The following is an 18,922-nucleotide window of genomic DNA, read 5'->3' as shown; positions in this document are numbered from 1 at the left end:
GATCATCAGTGCTAGGGACGCGGTGGCTCAGTGGGTTAGGACGCTGAGCTTGTCGATCAGAAGGTCGGCAGTTTGGCGGCTCGAATCCCGAGTGCCGCATAACAGAGTGAGCGCCTGTTACTCATCCCAGCTTCTGCCAGCCTAGCAGTTTGAAAGCACGTAAAAATGCAAGTAGAAAAATAGGGACCACTACGGTGGGAAGGTAACAGCATTTCGTGCGCCTTTGGCGTCTAGTCATGCCGGCTACATGACCACGGAGACATCCTCGGACAAGCGCTGGCTCTTCGGCTTTGAAACGGAGATGAGCACCGGCCTCTAGAGTTGGAAACATCTAGCACGCATGTGCAGGGGAACCTTTACCTTTACCTTTATCAATGCTAGTGCTACGTGACATGAGTAGCACTGATGTTATCTAGTATGGGTGATGAAATGTCCCCAAAACAACCAAGTTCAAAGAGCACCAAGGACCACTCATTTCAACCCTGAACTACTAATATTCTCCTTTATTTAAGTTATTTAATTACTACCTTCCTAAATAGAAAGCTCTTTTAACAGCTTCTGGATAATTATGAATAAAACAAGTAAGGCAGAAACACCACCAAAAAGTATTTCATGGGGATGCGACTCCAGATGTTGTGATATAAGCATAGGGCTTCATGCATTGGTTCAGATATCCTGGATTCAGAGGGGTTTTTTGGGGGGTTATGATCCAGAAACCATTGGGAACATATCTCATACGAGCAATAAGAACGTTGCATTCTGGAGTAATTAAACTTTCTAATTCAGGTGTGTTATAATTATGCTATCTACCACTGTGGCTACATCTGCATTCTCCAACAATAGATACAATTGGCACATCAACCTCCATTATGAAAAGACCCTCCTGCACACAGTTGAAAGTAGGAATTCAAGTTGACCGTTGAGTCTAGAAGAGTATCCAATCACTAAGATTTTGTGTTTATGGGTGTCTGGTTTCACTCACCAGTAGGATTAGATTCAACGTATTGAACTTCCCATTCATTCCAGCCCCCACCTTTCCCAAAATGATTCTATTTACAAATAATGATTGAAAACCTGCACACCTTTTCTGGAATTGCATGTTAGGGCAAACAGAGCTTACTCTTACAGATGTTAATAATAATAATAATAATAATAATAATAATAATAATAATAATAATAATAATAATAATAAGAAGAAGAAGAAGAAGAAGAAGAAGAAGAAGAAGAAGAAGAAGAAGAAGAAGAAGAAGAAGTTGGAAGGGACCTTGGAGGTCATCTAGTCCAACCCCCTGCTAAGGCAGGAAACCCTATACCATTTCAGGCAAATGGCTGTCCAGTCTCTTCTTAAAAACCTCCAGTGTTGGAGCATTCACCACCTCTGGAGGCAGGTTGTTCCACTGGTTAATTGTTCTAACTGTCAGGAAGTTTCTCCTTAGTTCTAGGTTGCTTCTCTCCTTGACTAGTTTCCATCTGTTGCTTCTTGTCTTGCTTTCAGGTGCTTTGGAGAATAGCTTGACTCCCTCTTCTTTGTGGCAGCCCCTGAGATATTGGAACGCTGCTATCATGTCACCCCTAGTCCTCCTCTTCGTTAAACTACACATACCCAATTCCAGCAACCGTTCCCTATATGTTTTAGCCTCCAGTCCCCCAATCATCTTTGTTGCTCTTCTCTGTACCCTTTCTAGAGTCTCGACATCTTTTTTACATCGTGGTGACCAAAACTGGATGCAGTATTCCAGGTGTGGCCTTCCCAAGGCATTGTAAAGTGGTATTAGTACTTGTATTAGTTTCGTACCAAACTCCCATGCTCAAATTACCTCCTATCAATTGTTGCACATTGATGTTGAACGTCATGAGAATGGAGCCATAAAAGGCAAACAAGCAAGCATCCAATCATCCAGAAAGCACTGAAACCACCATTCTTGTATGTGCATGAATTGAGAAGAGAGGGGAAGAGAGAGACGACATAAGAATGGAGTCCAGAGCGCACTCAAGCCAAGATAATTGCATTAAATAAGACAGCAGCCATAAGGTGTCTACTTCAGGAAATATCTCTGGCGACGCTACAGTTCTGTATAATATCAGATCAAAGCTAAGTTCTGTTAAGTGGGGCTCAAATTCACCCAAGTGAAGTTGGATTGAATCCTCACTTAAGATACAACAGCACAGCACTTCTGTAGCGCTTTTGTTACGGCAAGGATGGGTGATAAATGCCATCGGACAAGCCTGGCTTCCTAGTGAAAATTAAAAAAAAAACCCTTAGAATATGTCTAGATTATACAAGGAATGCAAGCCTTAATGGATAGTCTAGCCTGCCATTTACACCAATTGGATTTAGAATTTCTCCTAAAATATAAGCATCCTGTAATCAGCAATGCAAGAACTCCATTCTGTGCCCAAGCGAGAGGACTCCCTTAGGACAGATCCAACATGCAGACTAGGTTGTTTACTGAATTGATAAAGTTCTGTAGCATTTTAAAATTGCATTAGGTTGTTTTAACCTTTATGATTGACCGTATATAATAAATGTTTGTTGTTGTTGTGTTTCTGTATTCATTCTCCCTTCTGGTCTAAAGACTACTTTAAGAAATAGTTTTAAATTATTGCCATGGGAAGTTGGAAAATATTTCCCTGTCTCTAGATCTAACATGCTGGAAACCTTTTGTATTTTTTTTTAAAGTACATATCCTATATTTAGCATCTGGGGTACACACCAAAATCCAGTTTTCTCTATCATGTATATTCTTATGTCCAAGCTAGTACATAGTAATCAGTCTCATGAAATAACTAAGATATGTGTTTATTTTTCTTGGTTAAAGTTCACAATCTGCAATAGCTGAGTCAGCGTAATGAGCAAGGATTACGCTCACACTTTTGTTGGAGAAGACTGCTGAATTTTAAAGAAATTGCTGATGAAAACAGAAAAGGTTAGACCACTGCCCTGTAATTTAATCCACTGCAAACATTGACATACTTCTTGTTAAACTGCTCTAGACGATGAATAAAAGAATATAAAGAAAAGGAATAAGAATGTGGGTAATGATAATTACACCTTGATTTAAAATGCAATGAAAATTCATCTACCACAATATAAAGCTTATCCAATGCTCTTTTCATTGAAGTAGACTTATAAGGGGAAGAAATTTATGAGAAAGGCAAAGGATTTTGTTCCACAGTTATTCTGGAGGATTTTAATCAGTTCTGATCCTTACCTAAATGTAGCTTTGATTCATACTTATACAAACGCAGAGAAAACAGTGCAAAAACTATGTGACCTTAATCATCGTTGACCTCAATGTGTCATATATTCAGTTAATGCTATGCCTTTCAAAATTGTATTGATTAAAAAGTACGGCACAATGAATTGGCTACAGTCCTGTGTACAGTCCTTCACATCTGTCACTATCGTCTTGCAAAAGCTTTCAAATTTGAACCATTCAAACTGAACTGTCTTGATTACGTCTGAAACGTTTTGAGCTTGGGGAAAAAAATCTCTCCTTGGCATCTGAAACACTGCATTTCAAACCCAAAGTGATTCCAGAATTATTGAAACAACATGTTCCAAATCCAAGGCAGAGCATTTCAAATTTTAAACATTTGCTCTGTCTCTCCGGCCAGGCAAGCTCTCTGTTTAAAAGATCTCTAGCATCTATGTCTGGGGACGCAGTGGCTCAGTGGGTTAGGACGCTGAGCTTGTCGATCAGAAGATCGGCAGTTTGGTGGGTCGAATCCCGAGTGCCGCGTAACAGAGTGAGCGCCTGTTATTCGTCCCTGCTTCTGCCAACCTAGCAGTTCGAAAGCACGTAAAAAATGCAAGTAGAAAAATAGGGACCACTACGGTGGGAAGGTAACAGCGTTCCGTGCGCCTTTGGCGTCTAGTCATGCCGGCCACATGACCACGGAGACGTCCTCGGACAAGCGCTGGCTCTTCGGCTTTGAAACGGAGATGAGCCCCTAGAGTCGGAAACGACTAGCACGCATGTGCGGGGGAACCTTTACCTTTTACCTTTAGCATCTATGTAAATCAAAACACGACCATCTGTTACTATTACCTTGAAGTTCTTCTTATTAGTGATACATCAAGTTCCCTATATTTCTCTTGGCTCCTCAATTCTGACATCTACTAGCTGACCAGAATAAAGTGTCATCCACAGAGAAGCAACTATTCGCGTTTAAGCTTGTAGTCTAGAAAAGTTAGGGAGAATAATCCTGCTACTGCCATCTTTTTAGTTTTTATGTAAGCTACTTTTAAGGAAAGGATAAGAAGGCATTATAATATAGAAGGCATGGCAAACTGAGATAGGAAGACAAAGGTTTAATGGCTTTTAAACATTACTTTGAGTTATAAAGGCAGCAGCTAAATCCATATTGGGGGGCAAGGAGTTATGACGAAGTACTGATCAAATTTTGATAAAAAGCAATTCTTCCATTCTTTTCTCTCTTAGCTTACCATTTCATTAAAAAGTAGGGAATTTTTGTTGTTTTATGCTTTAAAATCAGTGTTGATTACTCAGGTCCCAGATTAGGAAAAAAAATAGAATAGCTATTTTCCAAATGTTCTTTGAAACACCTAAAGGCCCATCTGAAGAACTGGAATAGGCCAACTCACCATGGCCAACTCACTACAGCCAACTTGCTGCAGGACAACTCACAGTGGACAACTTACCATGGAATAACTCGCCACAGGACGATTCCACAAATACAAAATTTAAATTAGTTTCAAAGGGATCATGGTCAATAATAATAAAATAAAGAAAGTCAATCCACAATTGCAAGAGTGAATTGTCCAGCAGAAAGTTGTCCCCTGGGAGGTTGCCTGTGGAGAGTTGTCCAGTGATAAGTTGGCCATGGTGTGCTGGCCAGCGTGAGTTGGCTGCAGAAAGTTGTCCTCAACCCCTTGTGAGAAACGAAAATATTGACTATTGTTCTTCTAGGCACAGGTGAACTAAATCAGGCCTCATGGACAAAGTATTGAACCAAAGTCTGTGCTATGCTCAGTTTTACAATTCGAAGGGGCTATTTGTAATCCCAATTGCAACTGTACTTTACTTAATATGATTTTGCTATGCTTGCATGTTTCAAATATATTTAGAACATAAGGACTGGAACTGTGAGAAACAGAGAACTGAAAGTAGCTGATGGGTGCGGGTTCCGATGTATGCAGGTATGTGGAAAGTTACGATCAGCAGAAAGTCTGCAGAAAGTGCAAGGTTGCTGGTTTAAGATAAGTTAAGGTATAAAATATGTGGTATGGATGTGGTTGAGGCCACTTGCCCCTAGCCATCTCTATGACTGCTGGTCCAAAGCTGGTCCTCATTGCAAGTATGTAGTGACTGCTTTGTGTTCTAAATTTCAATAAATAAACCTCTGATTCCTAAAGTGAGATGTCTGTAATGTGCTGTCTTGTGTCTTTTAATGGATTTTTTTCCACGACACCTGAAGAACAGATCAGGATTTATCTATAAGGTCAGCAATCAATTCTAAACACTACTAATCTTCAGGAAACAAAGCAAGAACTCATTTCAAACATTTTCTGTGATGAAAAACTTGTAATCTGAAGACTGTAATAATCGTGTCTCTATATGACTGTGTTCAGTCACTAAATTATAACTACAAGTATGTTTCTTGGGAAAAATACTAGGTGTTTATTGTTAGTTAAAAATAAAAAAAATGTATTCTGAAGTTTATTTACTTATATCCTAAACTTTCAATCTCTCTTTGTGCCCTCTTGATATTTCCTACCACTACGAATAAAGTAATGCTAACTTTACTCAATTAAGTCTAACTTACATTTTCTCTAAGTTACATTAGATATGAAAGCTGCCCCAAATTTCAACATCTTTTTTACTGATGGATCATTTTAAGAATAGAGAATTATATTCATTTTGTTTTGGCACTGGTTTGCCTCTAACTGACTTTTGGCTATTAACATAAAATCACACACTTTTATTTGGTGATCAAAGTCACCTTTCATAAAGGGAACTCTTACCTAAGCCATGTCTGTGAGTCGACATTGGAGGCAAGACGGTCCAAGCTTTTGTTTTCGGATTATAACATTCGACCGTGTTTAATGTCTTTAAGCCATCTCGCCCTCCAATAACAAAGAGCTTGTCATCAATAACAGCCACACCAAACTGTAGCCTTCTTCCATTCATTACTCCAGCCTGGATCCATATATTGGTCCTAAGATCGTATTTCTCAATGGTTGTAGCACCTGCTGAGGGAACATCAATGATGAAATTAGTGAGAGCACAGAACGACTCACATGATTTATAACAATAATAATAATAATTGGGAAAAAAGCCCTCTTTTAAAGTAAACACCTGAGCCTCATTATTTATCAGGAAACACATTCATTCAACACATTTCTTTCCATTGTAGTGACAAACAGAAGCCCAGCAATCTTGGCAAAGGCACAGATCCTTGAATCCAGTTATCAAGACAGAGTGTATCTATGTAATTCTCACAGTTCCTAAGCAGCCGTTTCAGGTTTCACTTCCCTATTACTTTGGCAGCTTATCATACAGGAAGCTCAAGGGGAACAAATTAATTATTTTAAAATTCAGATGAGAGAATTCATACCTCATTAAATCCCTCGGTTACTACATCTGGTGTATGTTTTGGTTGGAATTTCTCCTGCTGCTAGTTGGATCCACCTATTGGGAGGCTCAGATTTAAGGATTACTCTTCCTACATTTTCCGTCAGTTTTGCCCATTTCTGTCTTCCGTAGCATTTCTTACCAATATGATGCAGAATGAAAGCTATGCCACTGAAACAACGTTTCACTGTAGCAACCCAAGTTAAAGCATCTTGGGTAGAAGCTTCGACAACCAGCAAAGAGGGCTTGTTCTTAACTTCCTATCTGAGTTAATGTCCCTTCCCCTTGAACTGCTCTCATTTTTAGAACAGAAGATTGTAGGAAGTAGCCCATCCAAATGTAAAGTCTTAACCAACAGAATACAAAACAATGCACTTCTGGGTTTGTTGGTTTGTTTTAAGGAAACCTTTCTAAATGAGAAGTATTCAAAATCAGAGCGAAAGAAAGTTTGTTATTGTTTAGCATTAAATATTTTTTTAACTTATTTCTCTACCGTTGTGCTGTTTCTGTAAAACAGTCTTTCAAACTAAAGGTTTTATAGAGAAATGAAATAGCTACTCTCCTAATTGAAAAAAAAAACCAACAACAAACAAAAGACCCATTAAACATGGTTGAAATGAAAGTGTTTAATAGTAATAAAAGTTGTTGTGCAATATGAATTTTATTTGAATCTCAGTCTAATAGAATAATTATAATCAACACAACCGTAGATATTAAATTTTCTTCTAATTTGCTCCTTAGCACAAGAAATATGAGCTAATGCCGGCATTCGATTATATTTAAATGCTTTTTTCCCCCATAGATGTTAATTCAGAACAAGAACTTATACAAATGAATTAACCCTCTAATTAGACAGAGTTAAATGCAACATTCTTCGTATCGTATTACCAAGCAGATTGCTCGAAAATATCATGGACTTCGCCGATTTACAGAAGTCATTGCTTGAATTGTGGTATCCCAAACCAAAACTGAATCTTTGTAATTGTAACTTGGCTAATACATTTTAAAAGCGTTAGAACTAATTTTGCAATAGAAGTCGGTACAAAATCTTTTAGAAACTGATTTGTAACTATTTATGGGTCATATGGCATCTTCCTTCTAACTCACTGTACTGGAAGAGAGAAGTTATTTCTTTTTTTTCTTTTTTTTCCCAAGAGTAAACAATGACATACCCAAAGGCTATCTTTGCATGTTTGTATACTCACGTCTTAATTTATATTTGGCAAGAGGTTATTTTTTTCATTGGGGATTTGATTTCAGGCGAGCAGTCTGACCTGTTCAACATCACTTAGTGCTGTCTCTCACACATCTTCCTATAAACTATTTTTTTTAATGTAAGCCTATAGCCATTATAGAATTGTAGAAATTATTGCTGCCATTCAAATTTTGCATAAGTTCAAAGAGAACTGGAAATTTCTATTTTGGAAGCATTTTGTAAAAAGTAGATAGGATTAGAAAATGTGCCTCTATGGAACTGTGATTAATTATACACTTCCATGCTACAGATAAACAGTTTATGGGATTTTACATATTTAACAGTGAGTTTGGTCTTAATTCATTGCATACTGTAGCTGTCACCAAATTATCAACTGTTTTCCTAAGGTAGAACTCTATCGCTTAGACTACAGGGGTGTCAAACTCAATTTCATTGAGGGCCGCATCAGCATTGCGGTTGCCCTCAGGGGGCCGGGTGGGTATGGCCAGGGTGGGTGTGGCCTACTGGGTGGGCATGGCTAGAGTGTGTATGGCCTACTGGGTGAGCATGGCCAGCTCTACATCGTTCTCATCAAGGATGCCTATGGGGGCCTGGGCAGGAGTGGGACAGATCTGAGGGTCTCTGGCAGAAGGAGGGTCTCTGGGCCAGGGCCAAGGCAGTGGGGGCTGTTCCCTCACTGTTTCCAGGATGGCTTCGCGGGCCACATGAAACCAGTTCATGGGCCGGATCCAGCCCCCGGGCCTTGTGTTTGACAAGTCTGGCTTAGAGACTCCATAATATAAGCTACTATATTTCATTGTCTGATATTTGACCATGGAATAAGCCACATGCTATGTTTATTTTCAATGAAACATTTAAATAAGAATCAACTGCTACAAGTGTGTGTGTGTGTGTGTCTGTGTGTGTGTGTGTGTGTAGGGGGGAGATGTTGGATAAATACTCTTATGCTTTCTGCTGTCTAGGTTACTTTCTGTCTTCTAACGCTATTCTCCTTGATATCTGTGTCAATAACCCAGTTAAATAACATTTGTTCCACTTCAATAGATTTATTTTTTTATTATTATTATTTTAATACATACAGTTGCAGGCCAAGGTCATTAGCTTACACCTATCTGAAGGAACATCACTAAATCTTGAGCAAGTGGTCAAGGTCTATGGCAGCAACAGCTTTATCAAGAGCAAAATCAGCCCAAAGAGCTTACCAGGAAAAATGATTAGCAGGCTTACTGCAATAACAAGATAACCTCAAATAGGATTTAACATTAACATATTTCTGTAACTTTTGCTTCTGTCTTAGTTATAATAAGTTAATCAGGTCTGGTTTAATTCCCACTGATGAATATCCATCTATCTCATAGGTTCTTCTTTCCTTAAATTAAAATATGGCAGCATTAATTAACCACTAAACATAGTAAATTCAAATAATAATAATAATAATAATAATAATAATAATAATAATAATAATAATAATAATAATAATAATAAGAAGAAGAAGAAGAAGAAGAAGAAGAAGAAGAAGAAGAAGAAGAAGAAGAAGAAGAAGAAGAAGAAGAAGAAGAAGAAGTAGTAGTAGTAGTTGGAAGGGACCTTGGAGGTCATCTAGTCCAACCCCCACCCCTGCTCAGGCAGGAAACCCTATACCATTTCAGACAAGTGGCTGTCCTGTCTCTTCTTAAAAACTTCCAGTGTTGGAGTATTCATTACTTCTGGAGGCAGGTTGTTCCACTGGTTAATTGTTCTAACTGTCAGGATGTTTCTCCTTAGTTCTAGGTTGCTTCTCTCCTTGACTAGTTTCCATCTGTTGCTTCTTGTCCTGCTTTCAGGTGCTTTACGCTTGTCCGAGGACGTCTCCGTGGTCATGTGGCCGGCATGACTAGACGCCAAAGGCGCACGGAACACTGTTACCTTCCCACCGTAGTGGTCCCTATTTTTCTACTTGCATTTTTACGTGCTTTCGAACTGCTAGGTGGGCAGAAGCTGGGACGGGTAACAGGCGCTCACTCTGCTACGCGGCACTCGGGATTCGACCCGCCAAACTGCCGACCTTCCAATCGACAAGTTCAGCGTCCTAACCCACTGAGCCACCGCGTCCCTTAAATATGTATGTATATATATTCGAATCTCAGATAAAGGGTATGACTAACTGATGAGAACATAAAAAGTTCGAAATGATCATCTTAGCCTCCCAAATTCTTTATTAGCAATTTGAATAATTTGCACAAATAATGAGCTGTCATAAGTTGACTAGTTCCTGTGGATAAGCCCTGAGCCGGGCCAAAACAGGAATGAAAGAGTTAATTAGCAAGGTCCATTCAAAAAGCCTTGACAAATACTTAAACATACATTTGCCTTGCCTTCCAGCTAATATAAGAGAGAAGGAACCCGTGGCTCAGGAGGTTAAAACACTGCCTGATATATAATCAGCCCGGGTTCGAATCTCAGATAAAGGGTATGACTAACTGATGAGAACATAAAAAGTTCGAAATGATCATCTTAGCCTCCCAAATTCTTTATTAGCAATTTGAATAATTTGCATATATATATATATATATATATATATATATATATATATATATATATATATATATATATATATATAAATTTAAATTCCTATATTATTAGAATATATATATGCTATATGTATATATCATGTTGGGGGGCATGATGTTTCAGTGGTTAAAGACATTGAGCTTGTCAGTTGGGAAGCTGACAGCCAGAGTTTGAAACCTCAGTGCTGTGTGATGGGTAAGCTCCAGTGGTGGGATTCAGCCAGTTTGCACCATTTTTGCAGAACCAGTAGCTAATTTTTTGTTGCCCAGGCCCAGAATAGACTTCCGGAAGCAGCATCCACACACAGAACCGGTTGTTCACATATTTGAATCCCACCACTGGTAAGCTCCCATCCTTGCCCCAGCAACTGTCTACCTAGCAACTGGAAAGCATGCAAATGCAAGTAGATCAATAGGTACCATTTCACGTCCATGGAAATGTCTTTGGATGACACTGGCTCCCTTGGCTAAGCAATGGAGGTGAACATCGCCCCCTAGAGTCAGACACAACCGGGCAGGGGAAACCTTTACTTTTATATATCATGTAGCTAGGTATTTAAAACTACAATGAATTTTCAGATTGGCCTTTAAGAGTTACAATAATATTTACTAGTACTATAACAATATTTCATACATGATTTATTTCTTTTAGTAACATGTCATTGAATTTTATGTTATGAAAATTGGTTTAAAATAGATCAGCTCTTCAACTGCAAGCAGTCTTCTCAACAGCACACCTTTATCCTATATTAGAGATGTGAGATTTGGGTCGATCACATCCTGTTCTGTGCTTATTAATCTTATTCCCAAATAGAACCTAAACTGCAAATGCTGTTATAAAGTCTTGAAATTCTACAGCAAAATATCTCCTAGGAAACATATATAGATATCGGTCATGTTGTTCCCAAAGTTTAAGAATGAGCTTGACATCACTATGAAATGATAAATTTATGTTAAAAAAAATAACAGAAAGCTTATTCAGGGCATTATTTCCATAAACAAACACATTTTCTAAATAATAAATTGGAATAGGTGAAAGTCTTAAATTAAAATGCCTTGGATGTTATTCCTAAGCTAACGGTTTTTTCACTGCTAACAAGCTTTCAGTAGTTGCTACACTGAAGAGATTTTGACAGGCTATTATGGGATATTCAGCATTTTCCCTGTGCTCTCTCCACTTCCTTTTTCCCCCTGCTTCTGCGATGATTTATTTTCAGGACTTTGAAGGTTCTTATTCAATCTTCTTCATGAAACCTGAGTATAGATGATTATTAAGCCAACTTAGATTAGAAGGGATATTTTTCTAGAGGTTCCAAAAGAACAAAAGCATGACGAGAATTATTGGAGTGTAGAATTTCTCTGTACCTATTTGCTTATTTAGCCAAGTATCTGTGCAACTAAATCTCCAGAACAACGTCTCACATACCTTTTATGACTTGTGGACTTCAACTCCCAGAATTCCTCAGCCAGCCATGCTGAGGGGAATGAGAGAGGTTTCCATAGTGAGCCATGCTGGCTGAGGAATGCTGGGAGTTGAAGTCCACAAGTCATAAAAGGGCCAAGTTTGAAGACCCCTCCATTAGATGATAGCTAGGCTAAAGACATTTTGACTGTGCAAGCCCTGTATTTATTAAAACTGTAAATATATCCTGGTGGCTCTTGGTTTTATATTTGTATAATTTTAATTGCTATTTAACTTTTATTATTATTATTCTTTATGGTGGTCGGACTATACCCCAAAGGACAGTGCAATATAAAGAAATGGTTTGTTGTGTTGAAAAGAAAATTAAAATTTCCTGAATTATGGGTGCCATGTTGTTCTTTATCCAGAAGACATACATTAATTTATCAAAGCAATAAAGAAAACCCTAATCCAAACACAATTAATTATTACTTTTTTTCTGGATAGGTCAGCATTTTGACTGCACTTTCCCCTTCCAAATTCCATCTTGCTTTTTGTTCATAAAAGCTACTAGTTCTATTCCAGATTTTTCTATTTCCCGGCAAGTTCTATCAAAGTTCAAAGCTCTGCCTTTTTCTGAACTTTTTCCTCTGGGGAAAAATTTGGGATTATCGCCAAAGCTCCTGGTGAAATTTTTTTGCATAGCTTTAATGTTTAGCACTTTGTCAGGAAACTATGTATGTTTTTTTTTTGTTACTTATTTTCTTATGAGCTGATTCAGAGAGACCTTTAGAATTTTCTCTTTTTTTTCCTTTTTAATTATTTCATGCCTGTGAAACAGCATAGTGGTAATTTTTCTTTTTCTTTCTATAAATATTTTATTAGAATTTTTTTAACATAACATAAATCATTCAGTAATTTGTAAAACAGAATGTTGTCTGAGTAACATTTATCAGACAGTCCTTAACAATTAATTCTATGATCAATATTCCATATGTTAATTTCATTTGATTTCCCCTTTCCCCAAAGTATCTTTCTTTGCAAAACATTAGATTAAGACAATTCTCATTATTTTGATTTACAACAGTTAAGCATACAGTTTCAATAATCCTATTTGTCATTTTAGTTGCCTTATCATAAATCTGTTACCCTGTTTATTTCAGCTTATTTCTCCCCCCCAAATTCTAGATATGGTAATTCTTTTGGTCTTTGGCTTTTCAAATAGCGGACATACCAAGATGTTATTCCAAGCAGTTTTAAAAAGGAGACTAGATTTTAAAAAGCAAAGTAGTTTCTTAAGTTAAATTGCATTTTGCTCTCAGATCATCACTTTTGATCCACGAGGGGCAGATTGTCTTTAAAAATGTCACTAGTTTCACCTACTTGCCTGGAAAACTTCCCAAGATTTTGCTTAGCCAAGCCTCAAGGTGAGCTTGTTCTCGGTGTCCATAAACCAAAAGAACACAAGTGCATCATTAATGTTTATGTAACTGTTAATTTTATATCTGTCTGAAAGCAGATGGTTGATTTCATTCTGTATAGGAAGAATTATTGGTCTAATAATAAAAAAAACCCTGCAAATACATTAGCAACTATTACTTGGCAGTTTTCCCAGATCATCGTCAGATTCAAAGACCGTACAGGTTCACGAAAATATTTATTTCACAACTACATAAAATAGTTTTTTTAATTTTCGCAGGGTGCAATATGAAGGAACAAGGCAAACCTTCCAAAATGTAAACCATGTGCATACTTAAAGAAGAACCTTAGGAAAAAGAAGTAAATTACCGGTGAGCTAAGGCATTACAGGGCCATAAACATCAAACACTGCTCATTTTTTTTCTTGCCCAATGGACTCTCATTTTTTTTCATGATCAGGCTTAGAAGAATGCACTTTAAAAAGTCAACTTTAATTATTGTAGAGCAAAGTCTAATATATGTAAATTACAGCGCAATTATAAATTCAAGGCCGTTGGCTAGAAAAGCTAGCTGTTTTTAAAGTGTTTTGTCTAACAGTCAAAAGAAAGAAGCCATTTACTCTATGCCTCTGAAAATTGTTTAGTGGTCTATGATTGTGAAGCTAGTATGTTATATGCTTCTAATTTAAATGTTCCATGCTATATAGCATTTCCTACAGGAAACCCAGAAGAAGCTCCAGCTTGGATTACTGTCCAAGCAGAGTACCCCAAGATGATTTGGTTTTGACTCAATTATACGTTCTCTCTGGTATTCTGACCAACAATGGTTACCGGCTTCAAAATGGCAGGTGAGATTGGCTATTCAAAGTCCTGCCCCTTTTTACAGGGATGCATTGGGTGCAACACATATTGCAAAGGAGCAAGGCTTTGTATGTACACATACCCTTTTTTGGATGCTTTGAGGATGTCACTGCAGATGTGACTGCAGATGTAGTAACTGTGAGAGAGACCTTGGAGTCCTAGTGGACAATCACTTACATATGAGCCAGCCATGTGCTGCAGCTGCCAAAAAAGCCAACACAGTGCTAGGTTTCATTAACAGCGATAGAATCAAGATCACGTGAAGTACTAATACCACTTTACAATGCCTTGGTAAGGCCACACTTGGAATCCTGCATCCAGTTTTGGTCACCAGGATGTAAAAAAAGATGTTGAGACTCTACAAAGAATACAGAGAAGAGCAACAAAGATGATCAGGGACTAGAGGCTAAAAGTTACAAGGAACGGTTACTGGAATTGGGTATGTCTAGTCTAATGAAGAGAAGAACAAGGGGGGACATGATAGCAGTGTTCCAATATCTCAGGGGCTGCCACAAAGAAGAGGGAGTCAAGCTATTCTCCAAAGCACCTGAAGGCAGGACAAGAAGTAATGGATGGAAACTAGTCAAGGAGAGAAGCAACCTAGAACTGAGGAGAAACTTCCTGACAGTTAGAACAATTAACCAGTGGAACAACCTGCCTCCAGAAGTGGTGAATGCTCCAAGACTGGAAGTCTTTAAGAAGAGACTGGACAACCACTTGTCCGAAATGGTATAGGGTTTCCTGCCTGAGCAGGGGGCTGGAATAGATGACCTCCAAGGTTCCTTCCAACTTTATCATTATAAACATTTTAGATTTCAACAAATGACCTATGCAATACTTATTCAGCTTTGTTTCAGGGTTCCACCTGCCAGAAACTGTTTGACAATCTAGATGAGACAAGATTACTGAACAAATAAGATGAAAGGGAACACTTTGTTCAAATAACAACCAGAGAGAGACCCAAGAGAAAGCAATAGGAGATAAGTAGATATATTTTCCCTTCCATCAACTTGCTAAAAGTATCAAAAACAGTAAAGCACCACAAGACTTTTATACCATTATCCACTTGACACATTGTGGTCAACTTTGGGCTCTTTATTTGTTACTACTTTATCTAGTTTTTTAATCACTCAGGAACTGATTAGGGTAATTTACAATACAATCTTGAAGACACTATGGCTGGTCAATCAATCAGTCAGAATCAAATATTCAATCAGAATAGAGCTGGAAGGGACCTTGGAGGTCTTCTAGTCCAACCCCCTACTCAAGCATGGAGACCCTATACCATTTCAGACAATGGGCTGTCCAGTCTTTTCTTAAAAACCTCCAGTAATGAAACACCCCCAAATTCTGAAGGCAAACTGTTCCCCTGGTTAATTGTTCTCACTGTCAGGATTTTTTTTTTCATACCAGAGAAGTTTAAAAAATGGATATAGAGCGAGTACATGGAAGAAAAGTAATCCTTGGAAATCCTTGGAAAACAACTCTTAACTGGTACCTTTATTGTTGTCCATTCCTCCAACAGCATACAAGGTCCCAACGGTAGATTTCCTTGGCTTTGTTCTTGGACTTTGCATAAGTGTTCGTCTTTCTGGCAAAAGGTGGTATTTCATGGCTTCCAGAATTAGCTTCTGACATTCCAAGTCATCTTTAAAAAGTGCATGGTTTTCCAGGTCCGCTAAAATCTGTAAATCATACAAGTTGTGATTTAACAGTGATATTCTACTTTTCTATGGCCCGATCCTCACACTTCCTTTCACAAGCTTCAGGTATGTAGAATGCTTGGGCTTGCAGAGGACATTGAGGAGGCCTTTTTCTTTTAGTAAATAAAAAGGCATAACTCAATCCACAAGGACGACAATTCAGATCAACAGGTAACAAGATGGCCATAGATTTATTTGGAGCAATAATCAATGAAATAGTCACATGAGGTTTTACAATGTATCAGCATGGCTAGCAAGAAACTCAATTGTGAGCTATCCTACTTCTCAAAGAAGTGGTACATTACCATGAAATTGTGAGAACAGGAGACAGAACGACACTTCTGTGCATGGGGGAACATTCTTTTAAACAGAAGTCTTAGAAAGCATAATGTTAACTCCTATTTTATTTTATTTTTCTCAAGAAATTCCAGAATTTCTGCAATTGATGTTGCCCTCTTTTCCCTATTGAAACATCTTTTTCCTTATGAAATGGTCCCTCAATCAGAAATGATACCTGGTTTTTCTTACCCAACGTCATGAAAAGGAAATCTAAGTCCTAAATCTCCCTATTTTTTTTCCCTGGGGGGAAAAATCTTGTTTTCCTGATGTTCTCATCCTTTACTCCCAAAAACATCTTGACCATAAACTACTCCAGGAAAAAGACAGGATTAGAGATCTGTAACAACTGGGAAATATGGTTTCTTTTAAAACAATGCTATATTGACAGGAACATAGATAGCCTAAGATATATTCCATAATGTTTATAGATAGTCTATAATATATTCTGTAATTGTGCCTCGAAACAGTGGCTGACATTCAAATGGCCATAATCAACTCCAGCCAATACCCCTCTTGGACAATGCAACTTTGAAGAATTGCAAAGAACCTTGTCTGGGAATAAGAGAATTAGCATTGCAGTAAAGAACATAAGCAAGAACATACAGATGGTGATGACCATTTATTAAGCTTGTAAATGGGTAATGGAAAGAGACATTCTTAAAGAGCAGGAATCAGAATGACAATTGCTGAGATTTCTTTGATCATTACATTCTGAAACATCTGCTCACTTTATAAGCAACTCCACAAAGAAGAAGAAGAATAAAATGTGACAGATGCTTCTGGTCAACTTCTCAAAGATGATAGAGAAAGCACCACAAGGGACATGGTTTGGGAGGAGGAGATCCAGAGATAATGATCACAAACATAAAAGTGTAAGAGGGAAGATTACATTCCTAAGGTTCCAAGGAAGGGAATGCCTTTGTGCGTAAGAGAGAAAATGGTGGCATGCACTGAGATGCTAATAAATCCAATAGAAATAAGTTCATCCTTGAGAAAATAGGAAACAAAAAGTGAAACAAAAGAGACTTGGTAGTCATGCTACAATAAGGAATAAAAAGGTAAAGATAAAGTTTCCCTTGCACATGCGTGCTAGTCGTTTCCAACTCTAGGGGCCGGTGCTCATCTCCGTTTCAAAGCCGAAGAGCCAGCGCTTGTCTCAGGACGTCTCTCTGGTCATGTGGCCGGCATGACTAGACGCCAAAAGTGCATGGAACGCTGCTACCTTCCCACCATAGTGGTCCCTATTTTTCTACTTGCATTTTTACGTGCTTTCGAACTGCTAGGTTGGCAGAAGCTGGGACGAGTAACAGGCGCTCACTCTGCTACGCGGCACTCGGGATTCGACCCGCTAAACTGCCGATCTTCTGATCGACAAGCTCAGCGTCCTAACCCACTGAGCCACCGTGTCCCTTTACAATAAGGAATAGTACCAGGCAAATATGCTCTAAGTTATCTGAGCAAAGAGGAGAGGCATGGATAAAGAGACAACCTATATAATAGCCAATTTAAGAAATTGCAAGTTATAAATAAAATATTAATTTTAGAATGTATCGTACCATTTAAAGACTCCCTCTAGAACAATATTTTAGGTTATATTTAGTTTATTTTGTCTTTTGTCTATAGCTTTTCCAGGATGGTAGACTCAATGCTAACCCAGTGAATTTAAATTTGAAAGAAAAATCAGGAGACAGTAAAAGTGAGACAAAAATCAAACTAGATCCTCACTTTTTAAGGTAGACTGAATGCTCTGCCTGATGTATCGAAGTCCTCATACGACCCAAAGAATTAATGATTGCACCAAAATCAGAACTTCTATCTCTCAAATTCGCATCCAGCTTTGATTAAACTGGTATAAATAAGGTCACTTGATATATCCCAGAGATTTATCTGGGAACTAATGTCTGATGTCAGTTTAAACAACAATAATAGCAATAAAAAAGCTTAAATATATTCTTGGATAACAGTCAAAATATATAACTAGTTTTACTGTCTAACAGGGATGAGTTTAGAAATTATGGCTGTTGCTGATGCTGTAAAAATCTCCCTTATAGTAAATTAACCCATAACATTAGTTCAATAAGTCTGCAAAGCAAACATTAGGCTCTTGTCCCTGTGCATTTCATCTTCTCAGAGTGTGGCACAGAATAACTAAAATTTAATTAGCTGCTGCCCTTGTGCTATCATAAACTCTGCTTCCCTGCCATGCATCCACAGGGGAATTGTACAGGGGTTGGTTCAGAAATAAATAATGCATCTTGCGTATCTGTAACCGTTTCTCCATCAAGGGACAGGCAATATTTTTTCCACTCCTCTCTCTGTAATATCTAAGCAACATATGCCTGGCCTGAGAGCACAATCTTATGTGTTTGCCAACACAACTTGTGCAGGGAGCCAATCTGTATGCTAGGAAAACTCCCCACCCAAAAATGTTAAGGACGTCCGAAAGTTGTTGTAAAAGTAGCAAAGAAGAGGTAGAAGATCGAGCTGCCTTTGAGACTTCATTTTGCCGTTTGTAGTTCAGACTCAGCAAGTCTAATTCCATCACTATTAATAGAAGATGCAGGGTAGGAAAAAAAAGCTATCTGCTTTCAGTACTAAGCGCAGGAAAAAGCAGCGATACATTGGGGAAAGAAAAAATGATTCCTTGAGATCCAGTAATGAATTTCGGAGGATTGAGGTGGATTGAAAGGTAAAGGCTGAATTCATGCAAGCCAAAATTCAGAATTAAAAAAGCTGAATCCACAACAATTTGGTGAGTTTGGCTGAGAGAGAGAGAGAGACCGACTGGCCCAAAGTCAACCAGCTTTTGTGGCCAAAGCAGAACTAGAACTCACA

The 18,922-nt window shown here is 38.2% G+C and overlaps 1 protein-coding gene across 1 annotated transcript in view; it reads right to left on the bottom strand.

The window, feature by feature from the left end:
* Positions 1–18,922, bottom strand: part of KLHL1 (kelch like family member 1) — a gene marked incomplete at its 5' end in the record, with an annotated part of 133,482 nt that overhangs the window by 22,984 nt on the left and 91,576 nt on the right. Inside the window, 2 exons of the mRNA XM_083362569.1 lie at positions 5,990–6,214; positions 15,544–15,730. Of these exons, the coding sequence (XP_083218695.1) occupies positions 5,990–6,214; positions 15,544–15,730 (412 nt within the window). The remainder of the gene's footprint in view (positions 1–5,989; positions 6,215–15,543; positions 15,731–18,922) is intronic.

Source organism: Vipera ursinii, assembly GCF_947247035.1.
Source record: "Vipera ursinii genome assembly, chromosome: 4".
Classification (NCBI taxonomy): domain Eukaryota; kingdom Metazoa; phylum Chordata; class Lepidosauria; order Squamata; family Viperidae; genus Vipera; species Vipera ursinii.
The sequence above is the reverse complement of the archived record's forward strand: the minus strand, read 5'-3'. Positions and strand labels throughout refer to the sequence as shown.